At 42.3% G+C, this 23511-nt stretch overlaps 1 protein-coding gene across 4 annotated transcripts in view; it reads left to right on the top strand.

Annotated features, from left to right (window-relative positions):
- MARCHF7 (membrane associated ring-CH-type finger 7) overlaps positions 1 to 22677 on the top strand; it is a 44305-nt gene extending 21628 nt beyond the window's left edge. For 2 of the 4 annotated variants that reach the window (XM_073634077.1, XM_073634078.1), the window contains exons 2-11: positions 499 to 663; positions 8470 to 8625; positions 10345 to 10522; positions 12433 to 12579; positions 12952 to 14059; positions 15204 to 15373; positions 15481 to 15590; positions 17053 to 17166; positions 19415 to 19463; positions 21699 to 22677. In XM_073634077.1, coding sequence (XP_073490178.1) covers positions 505 to 663; positions 8470 to 8625; positions 10345 to 10522; positions 12433 to 12579; positions 12952 to 14059; positions 15204 to 15373; positions 15481 to 15590; positions 17053 to 17166; positions 19415 to 19463; positions 21699 to 21730 — 2223 coding nt within the window. In that variant the 5' untranslated portion in view covers positions 499 to 504 and the 3' untranslated portion in view covers positions 21731 to 22677. The remainder of the gene's footprint in view (positions 1 to 498; positions 664 to 8469; positions 8626 to 10344; positions 10523 to 12432; positions 12580 to 12951; positions 14060 to 15203; positions 15374 to 15480; positions 15591 to 17052; positions 17167 to 19414; positions 19464 to 21698) is intronic. The other 2 variants (XM_073634080.1, XM_073634079.1) reach the window with 2 other exon arrangements.
- Positions 22678 to 23511: the final 834 nt, after the last annotated feature.

Here is a 23511-nt window from a genome sequence, read left to right as displayed (position 1 = left end):
CGAGGAGGGAGTAGAGATGCAAGGAAGCTTTGGGGTGGGTTGGTTTTGCTCTGCATGGTGCACCTCTAACCCCTGCACTCTGTACATGGCATACTCCTGAAAAGTAAAAGTAGATGCGTAGTCTTGTAGATACAACCGGCCCTTTTAAGGGCAACCGTACTGCTGTGTCCCACAATGAAATGGAGTTTGACACACCTGATCTAGCAGCTCCTTTTACATACAGTATTCAAGTGAGCAATGGGAGGATGGCAATCTGTCTCTGCCATATCTATCTCTTATCAGTCTAAAAATGTTTTAATATAAGAGAAAAACTGGTGCAAAGCCAGTGATTCCATGGGTGGTGACCGATTAGTCAGTGAAAGAACTGAATACATAGATTCCAGGCATGTAGCGAATATGGTCATTTGATAAAGTAGTAATTACTGGTTATGGAATGTTAACATCTGGATTGGATGGTCCTTATAGAAAACTTTTTTATTTTTTTTTTTTTTCTTTCAGGTTGACATGGAACCTAAGCCATCAAGATTGCCCCGACGGATAACAGTCCAGCCTTCTCATACTTCACCTTTAACATCCAGGATGTTTAGATCGAACAGGTTAGGAGGTCAAAGTGACACCTATCGCACAAGTGATAGCTCTTTGAGACCTGACTTGGACTTTCAGGTGAGGATGTGTTAGCTTTTTAACCATTGCATTAATATGTTCAAACACTGAAATGTATGATCTGCAGCTGAAACGTACATGGCTAGTAGACTCTAGGTTTGTCGCAGGATGCGCAGTGGGTTGTGCTGATGCATGCTGGTTTCCCTTTTTTTACCAGCTTTGTCTAATGGTGCTATCATGCCTTGTGATCTGTACTTGGCTTATAGGAGGCTAAATCGACTATCAATTGACCACAACTTTGGGGGAGTTCTTGAATGCTACATGCGGTGTGGGGGAGAATTGGGTTTAGACTTTTGTGCCTATGCTTGAAAGCTGTTAGTAGGCTCAGTCTTACTCCTCCTGATGAGACTGATTGCTCTACTGTATTTTTGTAGCCTAACTCAAAGCTGCATCCCATACTTCTGTAACTTAAATTCATCCAAAAGCTAAAGCCTTCTGTCTGTCAGCTGTGTATGTATGTACACTCACGGGCAGCAGGTTCCTGATCATGTGACCACTAGTGTTAATTAGTGCAAGGAGAGGGGGAGAAGAGATGTACATATAGTGAGGGGGCAGTCTGCACAGACGGGCTCCCTCACTTGCTGATGCTGACTGTCAGCTTTTCATTGTGGTTGTCGGGTTTTTTTTTGTGTGGTGTTTGTTTTTTTTTGTTTTTTTGTTTTTTTTTGTTTCTTTTTTTCTCCTATAGACCATTGGCTTTCAACTTCTGTCCTCAGGACCCACTAACAGGCCAGGTTTTTACGTATTACCTTGGGGAGATGCAGACTAGAATACTGCAATCACTGAGCAGCAAAAGATATCACCTGTGACGTATTTCAGTTATCTTGCAAACCTGGCCTGTTGGTGGGTCCTGAGGACAGGATTTGAGAACCGCTGCTATAAACAGTGTAGGGCCAGAGCTGTCAAAGACCTTCCTCAGCACAGAGAATGAAGTGATACAATGTATCTCTCAGTTCTTAGTTCAAAGGAATGAATTTCGGTCTGTAGATGAGGGCACTTTACCCACTTAAAAACTACCTTTTTCTGACACTTGTTGGTTAAAAGTTAAACTTTTTTTTTTTTTTTTTTTTTTTTTTTTTTTGCTAGACAATTAGAATCCCCAAACATTTATATATAATTTTTTTTTTTTTTTTTTTTAGCAAAGACCCTAGAGAATAAAAAGGTGGTTATTGCAAAATTTTATGTCACACGGTATTTGTGCAGTGGTCTTTCAAAATCAAGAATCGTGATCTTTATTCTAAGCTCATTTTATCCAGGATCGTGCAGCTCTAATGTAAACCCAAAATTTTACTTGAGTGGATGTAAACTGATCCTTACTTTTAAAAAAAAAAAAAAAACGCTGAACTGATGAAACTGAAGGCCTGTGTGAAAGGGGCCTAATGCCATAAATGTTGAATTTGTTACTCCATGAGTAGGAGTTTGGACATTTTAGGTTAAATGCTTAAATGTATTTACAATTTAATTAAACCCATTAGATTTTAGTTGACTAAAACAAACAATTCATATGACTAAAATGGCATTTTAGAAAAGACTAAAATTAAATTGACATCAACTGACAGCCACTGGTGGTCACATGATTAGTGAATTATTTTTTTACACTTGGTGGTTCAGAATCTTTTAGAAGGATGCTGGCAGGTGTTGAAGTTCGGGGGGGGACGTCTTAAGTCTATATGACTGCAGCGACAGTCTGATGCTCTAAGACTGAGAACAGAGCGATCACATGACTGCTGATCACTCAGTTCTTGGTCTTTGCTGAGCAGAGCGAGGTGATGGTATATCGACGCTTTCCCCCTCCAGAGCTCACTGGAGCGCCTGACTGTAGTGGGAGCAGCTGGCTCAGATCTGTGCACTAATCCTGAGTGACACTACTCCTTGCTTCAGTATTTGGGGCAGGCAGTGTAGGGAAGTCTTCAGACTACATGCAGACAAAAAACAAAATGGTCCTAACCATTACCTTAACAAAACGGTTTCCTCGTACATACTCTTATGCAAAGTCTTTAGATCCTCCCCCTTTCTCATGTGACCATGGAGCTTGGTTACTGTATTGCAAATTTGTCCTATGGACAATCTGGTATAACATGACTCGTATTGCTCTTTTCTTTCTTAAATCTTGAATAGCTGGCTCAGGGAACTGCTTGGTAGCTTTGTGCAGGAATTTGGTGCTAAGTTTGTGGCCCTTCACAGGCTCCAGAGGATGAATTGGTTTCTCCATCAGTGTGGATCATAAAATATCAACAGCTGCTGTACTGAAAGATACCAATTCATGTCATATAGGGAATATCCAGATCTACGTCATGTCTTCAGACTTTTTTAAAGGTAAGTCTTTTTTTTGTTTAAGCATTCTCTTGCCAAGTTTCCATTTGCTGTTCTTAGTGCTTCTATACTCATGCAGAATAAATGTAATATATTGCAGCTTAATAGTCCTTTGATGTGGGGGCTACATTTGTTTTCGCCTTGTAAATCTGCCGTAACGCATGTTCTGTGCTAGGGTGACCATGCTTACTCTGCATACTGTATTAAGCCACGCTATCACCCAAGTACAGGACATCTGCAGAAATCTTCCCTAAAAATGCAGCACAGTTTATCTGATAAAATTTCTGACACCAGCCACAAATTTTATCTTTTTTTTTTTTTTTTTTTTTTTTTTTTTTTTTTTTTTTTCACTTGTCAAATATAATGGTTTCGGTGATATAGTTTATAACAGAATGGTTTCAATTGTATATTTTACAGGCTAAAAGTGGACCTTTTTAGAGGTTGGGTGTGCATGGTTTTATATTAATTTGCCAAACGATTTCCTTTAAGATTTCTCTGTATAATTGCCTAATGGGACAGTTATCGGTGACTAATACTGCACATTTTTGGGGTGTAATAAAGGTAAAGTTTCTTTCTTCTGTGCCAACACAGTGTTCTATGGTTTCATTGTCTTCTTCTTTAATCTAGCTGGTTTTGATTTTAAAGTGTTACTAAACCCACAACATTAAAATCCGTCTGTATATGCAGCAAAAGCATGCTTGTTATACTTCCTGTAGAACCTGTTTGTTCCTATCTTCTCTGATCCTCCCTTTTCCACTGTCCCCAAACTATCTCCTGATAGAACAGAGCCTTGTGGGCATCTGTAAATGCTCAGTTTGGTCTGATGCTAGAGGTTTTTTTCTTGGGAGGGTGCATGTGATCAGCACAGGGCCAATTGGCACCGTCCAGACGGAGGGTCAGGGGTTATGTAGCCTCATAGAACAGTTTAGGGGAGAATGAAAACTCCTACAAGCTTTAAGCAGTGCTCTGCTGGACACTCACTAGACTGCTATATACTACTGAGAAAAGGTATTTAGCACTTTATTTTTACTAAAACAAAACTGCATTTCCATGTTCTGTGTACTGCTAAGACCAAGTGGTGAATGTAGGCTCCTGGGTTTAGTAACACTTTAAAGTCGTTTTTAAGGCAAAAGTTTTTTTTTTTTTTTGTTTTTTACTGTACCTTGTGCTCTCTGTGTTAGGATAAAGGTTCAAAAGATGCTCCCACCAGTGGTTCTCAACCTCAGTCCTCAAGTACCCCAACGGGCCATGTTTTGGGAACTTCCCTTAGATAAAATGGCTCTTATCAATACCATATCATTGATTTAAAGCAGCTGTGCAAGGTAAAGGAAAACCAGGCCCATTGGTGTTAATTGAGGACTGGGGTTGAACCACTGGTGTAGGTCCCTGTAATAATCAATTTGCTGTTAGAATATTTTAGAGGGGGCGATTACAAGTTTAGCAATCCACCCTCTGTCTGTTCCTCCTTCCTGGGAGATGTGGCCACGCCTACTATAAGGCCCCTTTCACACTGGGGCGGTTTGCTGGCGCTATTGCACTAAAAATAGCACCTGCAAACCGACCCGAAACGCTGCTGTCTCTCCATTGTGAAAGCCCCCGAGGGCTTTCACACTGGAGCGATGCGCTAGCAGGATGGGAAAAAAGGTCCTGCTAGCAGCATCTTCGGAGTGGTATATTCACCGCTCTTGCCTATTGAAAGAAATGAGACAGCGCGGCTATACCGCCTCTGTAGAGGCGCTTTGCTGTGGTTTTTGAACCTTTCTCAGCTGCTAGCGGGGGGGTAAAACCGCCCTGCTAGCAGCCAAATACTGACGGTAAAGCGCCGCTAACAATAGCGGCACTTTACCCCCGCCCCAGTGTGAAAGGGGCCTAAATGGGCACACGCTTGAATAGTAAACCAGTTCAGGCACACTGCTTTTCCTGTGCATAGTGAAAAGTAAGTGGTATAGACATGGTTGGATTTATGGGAAGTGGACTGTGACACCCCCCCCATCCTCCCATAGAAGCTATGCTTGTTGGGCTCCTCCTCACATCCCCACACTGCAGTCTGAGAACAGGCAGCACAGTTAATTCTTAGACCCCTTTCACACTGGGGTGCTTTGCAGGCGCTAAACTTAGTGCCAGCAAAGTGCCCTGAAAGAGCCACTCTTCACACTCCAGTGTGAAAGCCCCGAGGGCTTTCACACTGGAACGGTGCGCTTGCAGGATGTTAAAACGCCTGCAAGCAGCATCTGTGGAGTGGTGTATACACCGCTCCTGCCCACTGAAATCAATGTGGCAGCGTGGCTATACCACTGCTGAAGTGGGGCTTTGTGGGCGGTTTTAACCCTTTTTCAGGGTTAAAACCGCCCCGCTAGCGGCTGAATAGTGCCGCTAAAAATGGCGCCGGTGCACGCACCGCCCCATGTGGAAGGGGCCTTACAAACTGGCTGCATACGGCTATGTTGCACAGGTATTTATCTGGGAACTTCACAAATCAAGATTGCAGCATAGAAGGCAGATAAGAGAATTGATCTGAACTGAGTGAGGAGGAAGAATAGCCGACAGCCCAGAGCATACTTCAGACAGTCATGGATCCCGACAAGATTGTCAGCAAAAGAATCCAGGGAAGGCTAGCCCCTCCCACAGGCGATTTCCCTCTTTGCCAAAGGGTGCACATCTCAGAGGGCTTGAAATATTTTCATGGAATAGGATGAAGCTAAAAAACCCATACTTCTCTTTTAAAAGGGGTATTAAACCCAGATGATGCCAAGAATGTTTATATTGCAGCTTGCCAATCATTAGATGTGGTGGCTGCATCTGTGTGTGTGTGTGTGTGTGTGTGTGTGTGTGTGTGTGCTTTTTTTTTTTTTTTTCTCTGCTCTTCATGGTGGTCTGACATGTAACACATTTCCTTTAACCCCTTTGCTGCCAGGCCCTGTGCTCCATTTTTGCAATTTTTTCCTTTGCTTTTTCATCCATATATTTTCTGAAAGCACATGACCAGTAAAATAGGTACAAGCTACTGATTTTTAAGGTTCCATGACATTTGCGCAAATATTTATCAAAACAATATATTTGCTAAATACACTAACACCATTATTGGCAGATAAAAAAAACATCTAATTTTACACTAACTTTGCAAAATTCCTACTAAATATAAGCTTAACCTGTATGTCAGGGATATGCAATTAGTGGACCTCCAGTTGTTGCAGAACTACAAGTCCCATGAGACATAGCAGGACTGACAGCCACAAGCATGACACCCAGAAGCAGAGGAATGATGGGACTTGTAGTTTTGCAACAGCTGGAGGTCCGCTAATTGCAGATCCCTGCTGTATGGAGTTAATAAAAGGGGGGGGGGGGGGGGGGGAGGAGGGAGGAGAAGGAAAGAGAAATTAGAGCAGGAAGGGTAAGAATGTGTTAGTGTGGAGGGCACATTAGCTGTCAGCATAGGCAAGAGCTATCAGTTTGTTCAGCAGCGTCTGCTGAACAATTCTGCTATAAGCTCATGGTCACTTCAGTGACCATGGACTTGTAGCATAAGGAGAAATTTGGGTCTGTATGGACTTGGCCACCTGGGGGCAGTGTTGTAGGGACATGCAGACCTGGCAGCGAAAAGGGTTAATTGTGCCTCCATTCTGAAGGGGCACGGGTTATCTTTGGACAGCAGCAATGTGTCTGAGGGCAGGTGAGTGTTAAATGGACTAATACAATAATGGTTACTAAACCCAGAACCCTTCATTCACTATATCTGATCTCCCACAGTACATGGAAATACAATTTTAGTAAATATAAACTGCTAAATAAATTCTCATCAGCAGTATATAGCAGTCTCGTGACCTCCATCAGTGTCTGGCCCAGCACTGGTTGTAGGAGGAGTTTTTGTTCTACTGCTTGACTGTCCCGTGAGGCTGCAGGACCCCTGACTGGTTAGTGCTGATTGGCCCTGTGCTGATCACATGCACCCTACCAAGAAAAGCACTACACACCAAACTGAGCATGTGCAGAGTGCGTTGCCCCCCCCCCCAGGCTCTGTACTGTCAAAAGATAAATTGGGGACAGTGGAAGAAGGGCTGGATCAGAGGACCAACAGCCTTTACACAATGTGGAGGATTAACCCCTTAGGTTCCACAGTGAATATAACAGCATGCTTTACTGCATATAAACACTTTAAAGTGGTTGTAAACCCTTTACAACCACTTTTTACTACGGGCAAGCCTATAATTGGGCTTAGTAAATGTAGTGCTGTGTGTAAAATTATAAATGTAAAGTGCAAATCTCTAAAGTAAATGAATAGTCCATAAAATGAAGAAATAAAACATGAAAAACTTCTTGTGATCAGTTTATCCACACAATTCCACCACAGTGATTGTTCGTCCTCAAAAGGAGTGCACACCACCACCAGTAAAAATGTGCGCTCACCTCCCAGATGAGTCAAAACTCATATGCGGATCTCCCCACGAGCTCTTTGCTCTCACTTCCTCTTCCCAATCAATGGTGGGTAATCCAGATGGCTCTTTACTTAATGGTAACTCAGCTCATTAATATCCAAAGAAGTGGATCATCTCCCAGATTGGCTCAAGATTCCATGAGTTCAGGACATGTAAATAAGTATAGAGACCATATTCTCCGTATACAAATTTATTCAAAGCCCCCAAACAGACAAGTTGCACTTACAAGATAAAAACTTTTAAAATCGCATAACCTCCAAAGTAGCACCACCGTGTCCACATACACAGTGCCTGGCTGGATGTGACTATGTGGACACGGTGGTGCTACTCTGGAGGTTATGCGATTTTAAAAGTTTTTATCTTGTAAGTGCAACTTTTTTTTTTTTGTTTACAACCACTTTTAAAGTGTCACTTAACCCACAACAGTAAAATCAACTCAAGCCAATACTCTATAGGCAGTTACAGCAAACAGTGTGTGTGTGGGTTTTTTTTTTTTCCTTCCTCCCTTCCTGGTATAAGGGTTTTGCACAAAAGATGATCATTGGTAGCTCCCCACCCAGTGTTAAATGGTTTCTCATCTCTGTAACTGATTCTGCTGAAGAGATTTTTCTTTTGAAAAAAACTTACTGCCTGGATCACCAGATGACAATGGAAGACTGAGCCTAAAGTACTAATGTAGCCATCACATCTAGGTGGTAAGCTGCAATATATCTTTTTTTGTTTTTTTTCCCTTTTCAGTTTTAATAGTGCTTTAACTAAAATGAAGGGGTCTTATAACATAATGAAACTGAAGCGTGCATGTAGGTACATGATCTGACTCTCATACTTCCAGTTCCTTTCTTGAACATTTTTATTGTCAGATCTAGAAATAAGAAATGTTGTGCTATGAATTGTTTTATAGATCAGGTTTGGTTTCATGATTACCAAGAAACCTGGTAGTTCATGTCATTGCTGGGCAGCTTGAATGTTCCCTCCTGTTGTGGCAGTGGAGGAAACACATTTTTAGTGTTATCCATCACATTACTGTAATTGTGTAACTTGTGGCTTTTGTGTTGCTTAGGACTCTAGCCCATTGCGTTCAAGTAGAGACTGGGTTTCCAGAGAGCGGGAGACCATTGAACCATCTTGGAAGACTCCTTCATCCAGCTATCAGCGCTGCTCAGGGACATATGATCGCCCAGTATCTGGGAGCTTCTTGGGAAACAGAAGCAGAGTTGTAAGTAACTTTAAAAAATGCATTTCTGTTAGTCTAGGGTGTACACTCACTCTATTAGGTACACCTGTTCAATTGCTCGGTAACACAAATTGCTAATCGGCCATATCAAATGGCAGCAACTCATAGAATCTAGACGTGGTGAAGGCTACTTGCTGAAGTTCAAACCAAGCATCAGACTGGGGCAGAAAGGGTATTTAAGTGACTTTGAACGTGGCATGGTTGTTGGTGCCAGACGGGCTGGTCTAAGGATTTGAAGAACTGCTGATCTACTGGGATTTTCACACACAACCATCTCTAGGGTTTAGGCAGAATGGTCCTGAAAGAATATCCAGTGAGCAGCAGTCAAATGCTTTGATCCCAGAGGAGAATGAAGACATGTTCGAGATGATAAAAAAAGCAACAGTAAATCAGATAACCACTCGTTACAACCAAGGTATGCACAACACTTTGAACCTTGAAGCAGATGGGCTACAGCAGCAGGAGTCCACAATGGGTGCCACTCCTGTCAACTAAGAACAGGAAACTGAGGCTAAAATTCACAGGCTCATCAAAATTGAGCAATGGAAGATTGGGAAAAACATTGCCTGGTCTGATTCTCGATTTCAGATGGTAGGGTCAATTTGGTGTAAAAATGAAAGCATGGATCCATCCTGTCTTGTATTAACAGTTCAGGCTGGTGGTGAAATGGTGTGGGGATATTTTCTTAGTATCACTTGAGCATCATTTTAAACACCACGACCTAGCTGAGTATTGTTGCTGACCATGTCCATCCCTTTATGACTACAGTGTACTCATCTTCTGATGGCTCCTTCCAGCAGGATAATGCACCATGTCACAAACCTCAAACAATTTTGAGATGATTTGAACATGACAACGGGGTCACTGTACTCCAATGGCCTCCAGTCACCAGATCTCAATCCAATAGAGCACCTTTGGGATGTGGTGGAACAGGAGACTAGCATCATGGATGTGCAGCTGACAAATCTGCAGCAACTGCGTAACGCTATCATGTCCCTGTGGACAAAAATCTCAATGTTTTCAACAATTAGTTGAATCTATGCCATGAAGAATGAAGGCAGTTCTGAAAGCAAAAGGGGGTCTATCCTGGTACTAATAAGGTGTAACTAATAAGGTGTGTGTGTGTGTTCTGTTAATCTTCTTTGCATTTTGTAATTTGATAAAGGTGAGCAAACGGAAGAGAAATCAAAGCAATATTTGGTGTGACTATCTTTTTGGCTTCCAACCAGCATCTATTATACTTGCAAAGTCAGGGTTTTTTGTAGGATTATAGTCTGGCGTATGATTAAAATTCACCCGATTTAGGTACCCATTTCTGCTTGGCTCAGAATTTTGGGTGGGGGGGTGGGGGCCCTTTTCCCCGCCTGCAACATCTTGGGACATGCAGATCCCAGGAGCTGGCAGGTCTGTTCAGAAAGCACAGTGGGGAACCATCTTCCCACAGGCAAGATGGTGGTGCTGAAGACCTTTTAAGAACCGGCCTTGGTGAAGACATCGCTGGATCCCTGTACTGGTAAGTGTTAGTCAGCAGATACAGTGTTTGTAGCTTCCGACTTGGGTACAGATCATGGAACACCATACTGATTTGGCTAAGGACTAACCTACCTGGTTATTAGTGACTTTTTATAATCTATTTCTTTCCCGGTTTAACAATGTGCTGAGCTTCAGGTGCTTATGTTTCCTAATTTTTGTTCTCTTCAGTCAACAGCTTCATCACAGCCATCTTGGTATGATCCTTTAGAGCGGTCGCAGAGCACTTGCACTGGACTGGGCAGCCAACAAGACTGGGATTCTAAGAGACCTAAACTATCCTATTCTGGATGTACCCCTCTTAATGGTGGAAGGACTACTAATTCAAACTATACCTCCACTTCCTCAGGTATGAGGCTACCCTAGGCTCCCAAAAAAGCATTGGGCTGGCCACAAAGACAGGTCAAGGGAAAACATACTTTTTAGCCCTCCTGACCAAAATGCCACCTTGCAGTGACTCCAGATGCCAAGTGGGAGGAAGGCTGGAGAAATTCCTCCCCCCTAGTGGCTCAGGTTAACCAACAGTTTCATCAGGATAGTAATCAAAGAGTTATACTTTAGACTTCAGAGAGAAACCCCTTTTGAGACTCCTAATCTTCTAATTGCCTAAAAGCCTGGGCTTTACCACTACTCTTGGGAATTGGTGAAACAAAATTTCCTAATTCAAGTGCCAAAACAAGGCCTGGGATTCTACTCGCATGTACTTACTACCGAAACTTCTTCATGGCAACAATATATTTGAAAGATGCCTACTTTCATGTTGCCTTAAGAGGAAGCTTTCTTTCTTTGACTAGCAGTAAAAATGGGAGACCAGATCCACCATTTTCAAAGTGGTGCCTTACCCTTTGGTAAAAATCCTTAAGCTGAAGACAGACCAAAGTCTCTTGTCGGAGGCCCTAGCACCTTTTTAAGGCTCCCGTCCATAACAGTTGTCCGTTATCTGGACAAATCTATTCATGGCAATGACAAGAGAAACTGCAAGAAAGCCTGACCGTTGCTAAGTAAACCCATCCATTTAGCAGCTTCAGTACATTTTTATTTCTGGCATATGCCAGAAATAAACACTCCCATTGGTTGTGCTCTCAACCAAACTGACAAATCATCCAATGGTGGCTGGTGTCATAACAGATCGCATGTGCAGCATCATGGCAGTTGTAGATTAAACAGAGGCAAAGATGACAGCTTCCTTGGCTGAAACCAATATTGCAGTTTACTTACACTTTAATTCAAAGGGTCCTATCAAAATTCAGGGCCGAGCATACATCGATGCATCTCAAATTAGAATACCCCCATTTTGGCTGAAGAGTGGTCTGTCACTGAAGGATCAACCCCCCCCCCCCCCGATACCTCCCAGTCAGAATCTCCTTCTCTCAGGGACCAGTCCTCCATCCCAATTCAGACATGCTAAACCTGGCAGCATGGCTTCTGAATCCAAGATTCCAAGGGTGTCCTCAGATAGTAATCAATACTTTAATACAAAGCCATAAACCAGTCACGCCATTTAGCAAATGTCTGATGGTTTAATTGTCAATTTGGCAAAGAGCACCAACTCCCCAACAATTCTAGAATTTTTAAAAGGCATAAAGGCCTGGCCTTAAAGTGATTGTGAAGGCTCGCTCCCCTTTTTTTGTTTACATGTTATACTTACCTTCTCTGTGTAGTTGGTTTTGCACAGAGCAGCCAGGATCCTCTTCTTGGGTCCGTCTTTGCTGCTCCTAGCCCCTCCCTCCTTTGAGTGTCCCTTAGCCAGCAGCTTGCTACAGGGGGCTCCCAAGCCGAGTCAGTTCTTTGTATCCATTCAGAAACAGAGCCCTGACCTGCCCCCCCCTCTCTCCCCTGATTGGCTCCTGTGGCTGTCAAAGTCAGTCAGCCAATCGGGAGTGTCCTGGATGGCTGAGGGGATTGTGGACATCGCTGGAGAGGAGCTCAGGTAGGTAATAAGGGGGCTGAGGGAGGCCACTATACACAAGGGTTTTTTTTATCTTGATGCATAGAATGCATCAAGATAAACTTCTGCCTTTACAACTCTTTTAGGGCTGTGATTTGTGCTTATTGGTTTCTTTACAGCAGGATGCACTTAAATAAAACGGAATACTTGTACCAGGCACTATCACAAATGTGCATGCTTCACTAAGTCGTCTTTTCAAAGGCTGTGTGTATATTTGCTCTTCAAATCATACTTCATACTCCTATTAAGCTGCATATTTTGTAATTTGGTGCTTGGTGCCCCAATGACTGACCAATTCTCATTTTGTACAGAATCATCAAGCAGGTATGGACGCTTTCCTAGGACATCAATGTTTCATTCTGAATTATCAAGGGAGCGTGATCGGGACAGAAGAACAGACACCTCTATACACGAGCTTGGTGATTATGGGCATAGAAATGGTGATATCACTTCATCATGTGAGTGAATTGGCTTGTGCACACTAATGCACTTACAGAGATAATTGTCACTACTGAATTTGCATAGATTCTGTTGAACCTAGTTGATACAAATACCCTCGTATGATGGCAACATTTTTTTTAATTTTTTTTCTTAGTTCAGCTAACGGGAAGTAATAAGGACACTATCTTTAGCAAGATCAACAGGTATTTTCTGTACTTGCTGAAAGTTGACCTGGGGAAATGTATATCTGTACAGGATATAAACCTTTGGTTTAGATCACCCAACATCTAGACCAAGGGGACTGAACATTTATTAAAGGAACGTAGAGCTTTTAAAATTCCATAATATATGAACCTTACTGAATAATTTAACTTTTTGTATCTTTGCAGATCTGCAGGACAGAGTTTCTTCATATGCACAAGGCGCTAGACCAAAAGATAACTCTCTAAGCACAGTTCGACTCAACACATCAGTCAGCCGCCAGTTGCCTTCACAGAGCCCTTCATTTACTAGAGATTCAAGCAGAAGTTCAAGAACAACAACTTACAGAGACCTACGCTCTCCACAGAGGGACGTTTCCTCTGAGGTTCATCACTCCGCAAGCCGAAAAGAGGCTACATCACGGAGTACTTCAGAAAGAATCTCGCCTTCATCACAGATGCCAAGAAGTGACCAAACTACAGATGGTGATGGCAGGCGTACAACAAGGCACCTACTGTCTCGCCTTGCATCTAGTATGTCTTCCACCTTCTTTTCTAGGAGGTCCAGCCAGGATTCTTCAAGTGGAAGGTCACAAGATGCTGAAGAAGCACATTCAAGTTTACATAGTGTTGCTCCTGAACCCAGTCCTACCATCCCTGCCAACAGTGAAGCACTAGAAAATAGGCCTTCTGAACAATCTCAGGGATTTGCATTTCTTAGGAGGAGAAGATGGGGCATTTCAACATTGTCTCCAAATCAGAGTTCAGATTCTGATGCTGAAAGCTATAGGTCAGAAGATTCTGAAACTAGGACTTCAGGATCATGGCTTCCTTCTTCTTTCAGGAATAGATGCACACCACTGTTCTCTAGAAGGAGACGGGAAGGAAGAGATGAGACTGCGAGAGCGTCCTCTACCTCTGACACTAGCAGAATACACAATCCTTTTAGAAGGGCATCACAAGAAGATTCTTCATTAGATGAAGTACAAATCAATGTTCCAGGGGCTGCTGCTGCAGCTAGGAGTTCTCCCCGATCATCAGGCTCTCCTAGCAGCAGTTCAGCTGCTGCCACTATAGCAGAGACACTCTTCAGCAGGAGAAATTCAGGAATTTCAGGCATGCTTCCCAGCTCTCTCCTACACTTCTCAGTGCCGGCTGCACTAGGGAGTTCCTTATCGGACAATGTCATGATAACTGTAGATATTGTTCCCTCAGGTAGGACAAGTGATGGACAGGAAAGTGAAAAGACTCAAGACTCCTCAAGGGATCCAGAGAAGCTGAAGAAAATTAAAGAGAGGTACATTTTTTTTTTTTTTTTTTTCTTTTTAGAGTTTTTTAGAAATCCTTGCATAACTTGTTTGTTGAGCAGAAGAGTATAGTGGAAATGAGGCAGTGTTCAGAGTAAAAGCAATGCTTTTGCGTGCTTCTCTAACATGTTTAGCTGCCCTACATTTGCCTGGTATACAGTCTGAACATTTAGATGGAACTGTCAGGAGGGGCTGTATGGCTCATTTAGCGCTGTGTATAACCTGAGATCTTCCTATATTGCTTTGTAGTCTTAAAACAAACCTAAATCTGCAGTCTGCATCTTCAACGTGATTGTAAAGGCAGAAGGCTTTTTATCTTGATGCATTAAGATAAAAAAACCTTCTGTGAGCAGCAGCTCCCCCTCCTAATACCTACCTGTGTCTATCGATTGTCCATGTATCTTGGCCGATTGGCTCATGCTGCTGTCAGCCAGTCAGGAGAGGGTGCGGGCCCGAGCCGCAGCTCCTTATCTGAATGAACACATGGAGCTGCAGCTCGGCTTGGGTGTCCCCATAGCCAGCTGCTTACTGTGGGGGCACTCAACAGGATTGGCCAGGAACACAGTATCTGAGCTACTCTGTGCAAACCACTACAACAGGGCGGGTAAGTAACTTTTTTTTTTTTTTTCTGGGGAAATTTCCCTAACTTCCTGTCCTGGTTTTACATTTCCTGTTCATAGCTGAATAATTGGCTCTAAGGCACTTAACACTTTTACTGCCACCGTAGCAAGGGATATGGCAGAACAAAACGTTAGAATTTCCCTCCTGACTCTGTTCGGTAAATGGAATAGCTTTAATCTGCTGCCAAAGCCACTGATTTTGGAACTCTTCACAGGTCTCAGTTTGTCCCATTTAGAAAGCATAGTGAGCTTTGCGCATGCACAGTAGGAAACTAGCTGTGAAGCCACAAGGCTTCCCTTAGTCAGGATAGCAGCACCAACACCCGATAGCCGATTTGAAGAATTGGCATTTAATATTATTATTATTTTTATTATTATTTTTATTATTATTTTTATTATTATTTTTATTATTTTTATTATTTTTATTATTTTTATTATTTTTATTATTTTTATTATTTTTATTATTTTTATTATTTTTATTATTATTATTATTATTATTATTTTATTTTTTCAGCCTTCTACTAGAGGACTCTGAGGAGGAAGAAGGTGACTTGTGCAGAATATGTCAGACTGGAGCATCCAGTCCAAGTAATCCCTTTATTGAGCCATGCAAGTGTTCTGGTAGCTTGCAGTATATTCACCAGGACTGTATGAAAAAATGGCTGCATGCCAAGATCAACTCTGGTATGTACAGATTGCTGCTTTGTCTCTCCATGTTGCTATGCAAATGGTCAGTTTTTTTAACTGATACACGCTTTAAATATTTATTTGTGGTATATTGTGGCTTTCAGGTTCTAGTTTGGAAACCATAACTACATGTGAATTGTGTAAAGAGAAGCTGGATCTGAACTTGGAAGATTTTGACATTCAAGAGCTTTACCAGGCACATGCAAATGATAGGGTAAGTATGCTTCCACTCAACACCTAGGGCTCAGATCTACTGATATTCTTGTCCAGTGCAGCCTTTTGCTTTGAAACGGTGCTCTTCAAATGACAATGGCTGCATTTGTCCTGCTTTGTCTAAAATTCAGACACACAACAGTAGCGCATGGCCATGTACAAAGAAACTTAGTTACCAACTTTCCTTTTGAGCCACTGTGGCTGTTAAATTCTTTTTCAGCTTCTTTCCAGCTAGCAGGTGAGTGCTTAGGCTTGTTTTCAACAGGTTTTCCTTTTTGCTGCCCTGGGTAAAGTGTGTGTGTGTGTGTGTGTGTGTGTGTAAATTTTACACAACTCGTATGGCCAAAACTGTGTTCCTAAAGACTGGAACCTAGTTTTGTTCTCTGTACTGGATTATGGCCTTGGTTAAAGTCGCCTTCCACCCTAAAGTGTAACTTCTGCTTTAGGGCCTCCTCCATGGCTCCTGTTTGTGAAACTGGAAGTGAGGCAGGTACCCCCCAAAAAACATTCTGGTTGCCTTAGGCGATTGGAAGCGGAAGTTATCCTTCCCGAAGTCTTCTGGGACACATGATAGGTCCTAGACTTCGGGAGCTTGTTGCAGAAGTGTGTGTGCGGTTTTTGTTGTGGTTTTTTAAATGCAGATAATGCCTTTAGAACCACTATAAATTGTGGTAGAATGGACACCAACTCTATTTGGCACACAGCTGCCCATGGAGATCACCAAATCAGACATTTTAGATAGAAGCCCTTTACAAAAGTTTAAAGTTATGCTCAGAGCAAATACTCAAATCAATTCCTTTATAGTCACCAAAGGTAGACCTCCACTTTGTGCTCATCAAATGCTTTTGCAAACCCAGTTATCTTCTAAAAGTAATATCCTCATTGCTGTACATGGCTTGATCAGAGCTAAGGGAGGGGGCCCAGCATGCCCATCCAATACAGGCAGAGACAAAGTGGTCAAAGACTAGACCAGTAGGTCTGCATAAGGAGAGAACAGCAGTGATTGGTCTTTATTACAGGAAATTCTGCTCCGTCAACTATTCATTTTAGATTGCCCAGATCTGGAAATAATACATAAACAAAACCAAGCTTTGGATCCATGTCACGCTGACCCCATCACTGGCAAGAACTCTCCAGGAAACAAATTGCTAGATGGCACTCAGCTGCTCCTAGGGAGTCGGGGCCCCCCCCCCCCCCCCCCCCTTCTGAAACTGTAGTATCTCTCTAGCCAGAGAGCCATGACAGGGCAATACCACACTGGTTTGGCCAGTAAAGGAAGTGACCCCATAGTAGCAGATTGGTGTCCTCTGCTCTTGGCAATCTGATCACTGGCAAGCTTCTGATGGTGACCGTATCACTAGTGACATGGCCCTAAATGTTGGCTTGAAGTGGCATAAAAATGCGTTCTCTTCTCTGTAAAGCCTTTCAGATTGACTGTTTTGCTTCTCCCTTTAATTCTGCAGGCTGAATATGAATTCATAAGCTCTGGATTGTATCTGGTCGTCTTACTGCACTTGTGTGAGCAACGCTTCTCTGACATGCTGGGGGCAGCTAATGAAGCAAACACTCGGGTTAGAGTGAGTTCATGCACTAATAACACCTTTTTAAACACTGGCTTTTTTGTTTGTTTTTTGATAAAGTAAGATGTATTCACAATCATACAATCAAACAGTAAAGTTGTATATTCACTCGAGGAAAACATACCAGTATTGCTGTACTGAATATAAAATCGCATGAAAGGTATTGCCAACTGTTGAACCATAAGTTCCCCTCATACAAGGGGCACTAGAACAGAAGGAAAAGCATTAGGAAACAAAGCACACAGTTCCCTTCCATAGCGGTGTCATCTGATGTGGCTGTTCTCAGAAGTAGAATACCATATTTCAAAGCAATCTGTCCAGTACTAAATCCACTAGAGCTAAACCAGGTGCAGTCAGCCACCCTACACCTTCTCAAATTTGGAGAATCTGCTTCTATGCTGATATCCGTTTTTACTTTTAATGAATTTTAGTACACACAACAATAGAATACCAATTTTTGATAAATGTTGTTCAGAGTAAATGTATACCGAACATGTCCCGTACAGAGCAGTGATGGGTACTCTTTACTGAGAGATCTGAGGTCTATTAGACTCCAGGTCTTTCCTCTACCCTCAAAAGCATCTTATAAAACATATCTGGTTTCAGTTGTTTTAAAAGCGTTACTGACTTGTAATGAAGCTGGTCAAACCAATGTGCTAATCCTAGTCGCTCGGCTATACCTGGTGTAAAGAGTAACACTCCATCCCACAGGAGTCAATCGCTTGGCATTAACTTGTTAGTTACTCTGCGAGATTAAATTTTTTTTTTTTTATCCTTAGTTGAAAAGTGGTTAAACCAGGGCCCAGTTTTAATACCATGCCCTTTTCCCAAGTTGATGGTCTTAGTTAACAAGGGATTAAATGAAGCTCACAACTGCTTTGAGCTTGAGGCTCCGTTTCATAGCAGGGGGACCGGTGCATCCCTGTTCACTGATTCAGGTGCAAATCGGGTCTGAATTTTTACCTGAATCGGACCAGAAGACACACCGGACCCTTTTTTTCAATGCAGACCATGGACACCCCGGGGCTGTGTGAACTGGCTCCGTTAAGGGCCAGACCATCACTCTCCTGTCATGTGAATTGGATGTGGGGGAAATATGCGTCCAGTTTGCATGTGTGAACCCGGCCTCATACCGGCTTTAGAAGCTGGTAAAGGGCTGTCTCATTGGGTGAATCTAGAGGTACTTAATCACTTTTACAGGGTACTCAAAAGAACATACACACACACACACACACACTCTTGCTAGCACCAGCAGTACCTGGGCTCTCCCATTTTGAACAGTTTGTCCCAGGAGGGATTGGGAAATGGATGTTTCTCCTGCTTGAATTACATGCATGACTCTTCTGTGGTCATAGTTGTCATTCATTGGCTAGTGTAGCCAAGGATGCAGCTATACTAGTACGATGCTTATTGTATAAAATAAGTTAGAGACATTTTAAAGCATCCCCACACTGTACATGTTTAGTTACTTGTTTACATAACACCATCTTGTTATATTTTACCACTGGTTATGTTTTTTCCAATAAAATTCAGTACTAGTTTAAAATATTTATTTATATAACTGCACAAATATCGTATGACAAACTGTAGCCACCATTTTATTCTCGAGGGTCTTTGCTTTTAAAGCATTTACACTTTGTATGTAAAGGGGTGGGGCAATACTAAAAGTCCTAGCAAATGCTGATTTTTAGCATGTGCAAAAGTTAGACAAGTACCAGTAGTTAATATACTTTGTTTAGACTAGACCTCAGATGCTCCTGTGTACATGCAAGCTTTGCATTCAGTGTTAAGCATATTGGAGAAACCTATGGTGAACAAGCTGTCATCAAGCATGTGTGTGGGTGGTGTGTGTTTTGTTTTTTTTTTTTTTTTTTTTTCCCTCCATAGTTTGAGGTATATTTTGGGTGTTTTTATGTGAAGTCCAGGATATCCGTTTTTATAAGGGTGCCAGCAGCTGATGAGCAACCTTGTTTTTTTTGCTGTCTTCTAAATTAATTTATTTTGAATTGTTTCATCCCATCTACCAATTTTTGTAAACTTTAATTTGTCATGATATATGACCTCCTTTTTGTGCGTAATTGTCTTTGGTTTGACCCAGAAAGTGTGTGTGTGTGTGTTGCTTCTCTATTCCTTTTTTTTTGTTCTTTACAACTGTATAAATGTCTGTCCTTTTTGGGTCATATATGCTTGTTTGGTTTTCTACAAGGTTTTTTTATTCCCCCCCCCTCCCCCTCTCTATTCTCAGTTTATCAATCTTGCCCGGACCCTTCAAGCACACATGGAAGATCTTGACAGTAAGTATATGGACCATCTTCTGTATATGAAATTTGTACACTACAGTAATCCAGTCCTGGTACCATGCAGCCTACGGAGGTTACCATTTCACTGGAAGTGGCAGCCTTTCCCTGACTTGTACATTTTGAGACCGTGCCAAAACATAAGGGTTGGTTCACACCCCAATTTCTGTGTTCTGGATGTGTTTTTGCATGTGCATTCCGGTCATGTGTTTGGTGCGTTTTTGTTTTACCCCCTGTCCTAGATGTGTTCCATACAGATAATATAGTGTTTTCTTTTGAGTGGTATGAACGAGGGCCATTGGAATACATAAAAAAAAAAAAACCCTGCATGTATTTTCTGATGCTTGCTGACCAGCTGCTGTCATACTGCGGCAGGTTGGCAGGGCTGTGACGATCGCCGTATGTGTACGTCGGCCGCTTTAGGAGCAATGGCAAGTGCCCGGCTATGATGTCTGCCCGCCAGCTGCGATCACTTCACAAAGCCAGAATGGGGGGGGGGGGGGGGGGGTTCAGAGATCGTCTGCTCCATCAGTACACTTCCCCCACAGTTAGAAACGCCTCCCTAGGGAACACTTAACCCCTTGTTCCCCCCCTAGTGTTAACCCCTTCCCTGCCAGTGTCATTTATACAGTAATCAGTGGCTATTAACACTGATCGCTGCATAAATGTCACTGGTCCAGAGAGAGATTCCCCCGCACAAATAGGAGCTTTCTTTTTGGTGGTTAGTTTTGTGTACAACGTTGTGTGACCACGCTATTGTCAGTGTGACGCAGTGCTGTGGCAAAAAATGGCCTGGTCATCAAGGGGGTAAATCTGAGGGGCTGAAGTGGTTAAAAACACATTAGGCTGCATCTGGTGTGAACCAGCCCTTAGCAGTACTTCGAGTGACATTTCACACTTTGGCCTCTTGCACACAGTACAGTGGAACCTTGGATTACAAGCATAATTTGTTCCAGAAGAATGCTTGTAATCCAAAGCACATCAAAGTGAGTTTCCCCATGGTCAATGGAAACTCAGATAATTCGTTCCACAGTGACTTCTATGATATGCAGTACCGCATGTGGCCAGAGGTGAGGGTGCTGGAGACTCGGGTGAGCTCTAACACTGCATCCAAGTGGCTCTGAATGTCACTGGGGTCCCCGCACCTCTGGCCAAATGTGGTACTGCACTCCGCAGAGGCTTGAATCCTGCTCGCTTTGCAAGACAATGCTCGCAAACAGTCAGGATTTAAAAAATGGCTTGTATTGCGAAACGCTCGTAAACTGCGTTTACTCGCAATCCGAGGTATTACTGTACTGATAGCACCTGCTTTTTTGGATGTAGTTTCAGGTGTTGTGTGTATTTATGGGTGTTCGCAATACATTAATATTTATGCTCATATTTGTGTACTGGCGCAAAATACTGACTGGGAACACAATGTGTGTTCAATATGCAGCGCTTGCTTATGTGCCTGTGTGTACAAGCCCATTGTAAACAATGGGCTGCATTTTAGATTTAAAAAAAAAAAAAAACTGCAGTGTCGAAGAGGCCTAATTCTCCCCACCCACTAAGGATGACAAATCTGCTTCACAGGTACCTTCTAAAAGAAATCCAGTATATGTATAAAGCATGCTGGATGCCATTGTTGGACCACTCCTGATGATCTGACTTGCTTAAATTAATATACTTGTTCTGGGTCTACTGCTTGGTTGGTAAACTGTAGTTGCGGCAAGGGTGGCTGGTGGAGGGGGGTCAAAACTGGGGAGTGGAGGTATTAGTTTGCAGGAAGAGGGCTGTGGCCAACAGGTATAAGAGCTAGGATTCCATTGATGAGCCAGTCAGGCTTGTAATGCTGCAGGAAGCTGTCTGTCATTCTACTCTCACCTCTTCATAACAAATTCTCCAAGGCACCATCCCATTATTTTTGATCTGTATTTGGGGATGATCTGGCTGGAAGAATTGCAGAGCTGTGGGGAGTTGGGGTTTTGGAGTATGGAATATGGCTTGAAGGGATGGCGTCCTTGTGATTTGCTGTGTCAGGAGGGATATGGATTTGCATGGAGGATGGTATAGGGTTGAGGAAGCCAGGGAAGACCAGATTGGATACTAGAGGGGGAGTGAATGAGGAAGAAATGGTGGTTTGGAGGCAGAATCTCTCTTGTAAAAGTCTTGGGCATTCTCCTCCATAGAGTGAAACTAAACTAACTTGGTTTTTAATGTAAAATAGTCACTTTTAACGTTAATTCTTTTCAGCTTCAGATGATTCAGAAGATGAACAGGTGTGAAGAAGATGCACGTGCAGTTTTTCTGCAAACATGTTACCTCTTCAGAAAAGATGACCCACCTGCATATATGCAGAGATTTGTTTATTTTCCTGAATACTCCAGTGCTTGTGATGCATATCGAATCACTCTTTTGCCCTCTATTCACTTGTTGCACTTGATGAGCAATCTATATAATACTGAATCGGCTTACAAGAAAGATTCCGTCATGGGTAACAAGAACCAGTCTGGCCTTTCTTTTTTGTAACATTTTAATCTGCCTTTTTGTTTGCTTAAAGCATTGACTGTTCATTATCTATGTTTTTGTTCTGTGTTTTTTTTTTTTTTTTTTTTTTTTCTTTCTTTTTTTACATGTTGAACTAAGTGGCATGTGTTCAGCCTATTTCTATCCTATAGTATTGCCTGCAAAGCAGAGATGACCATTTTTTGTGCCGAACTGCCAAGAGCACAGCATATCCATCCTGGGAAATCTAGAGATCACAATGGCCAACTCCACCATGGTCTTCTCAAGGGCACCTGTCTATTAAAATGTGTTTTTGCAAGAGAGGCTGAATATGCCCAAGTTCTTGTTACCCTTAAGGGTCAAAACACCTTGCCTTATTGCAGGCTCCTGTTTTTATATAATGCCTACCCTCCAGTGTTGACTGTTTGACAAGGGTTTTTGTATAGCTGTCTGACTTTATCTAGGTTTGCCTTGGGACTCTTTTTAGGTAAGGGGCAATATTATCTTGAAGACTTGATGAAAATCACCCTTTTTTTGTCTTTCCAGATATAGCACATTTTTTGCAACCAGAAAAAAAACAACTTTCCATTAAATTTAAAGTAGAGGCTACAAAATTTTAATCACTTGTAATTGCTAAAATTGTAAGACTTCTGTATATTCACTTAAAAAAAAAAAAAACACGTTTAATGTTTTAGTTGTACAATGGAAATAAAGATGTTGTATGGATTGTTGTGTTTCCAGGTGTTTTAAATCTACTTGTTCCCTGGACAAAGTTGTGAGTACTCTGGGTACTTCTCAGTTGCTCACTACTACATTTCTCATAGCCCCTATACTTTTTTTTTTTTTTTTTTTTTTTTTTTTGCAGATCCTCGGTGGTTGCATAGTTTACCATATTCAGCCCTCCCTTCAATGTCTCAGCTCCACCCTTTCTCTATAGTGTATATTAAACCCTTTCAAAGAGTGTACAAGTACAGTGTTCCTAGAAATGCAAAGTCACTTGGTCTATTTGAACTTTCATCTAGATCTGTAGACCATCAACAGGGTGGAGGAAGGGATTAGGCAACTGGTAGCTGAGCAAAAGGGAACAAGACTCAAAACCTCTGCAGCTCATGTAGAAGATCTGGGTAGGATCACCATGTAGAAGAAGCAGGGGGCCACTGAGGTCAGTATCAAATAAAAATGGCTAAAATAAGCAGCACACTTGCATTGTTACAAGTTGGCATGAAATTGCATGGACAGGGAACACCAGAGACCAAGCAGCTGTGATCAGTGTAGGGCTGTAGACATCACTTGGCAAACAGACCAAGGATGACAAGGAAAGAGCCAGCTCAAGGTATGGTTATTAGCGGCAGTTTTCTCAGTTGCACACAAGGATAACGGCTGTCAAAATGCCTGGATGTCAGGGACATGACACATTTCCAAGATTTTGACAGACGTTATCCTTGTGTGCATGGATTGTACACTGTAAATACCACCAAAAAGCTCTATCTCAAAGACTAAGATCACAGATAAACCTGTTCAATACCAGGTCATATTTCAGTTTGCAATGCTAAGTCCCTCT

The sequence above is a fragment of the Aquarana catesbeiana genome, linkage group LG06 (genome assembly GCF_042186555.1).
Source record: "Aquarana catesbeiana isolate 2022-GZ linkage group LG06, ASM4218655v1, whole genome shotgun sequence".
NCBI classification, from domain to species: Eukaryota; Metazoa; Chordata; class Amphibia; order Anura; family Ranidae; genus Aquarana; species Aquarana catesbeiana.
This window is presented reverse-complemented; position numbering and strand designations above follow the sequence as displayed.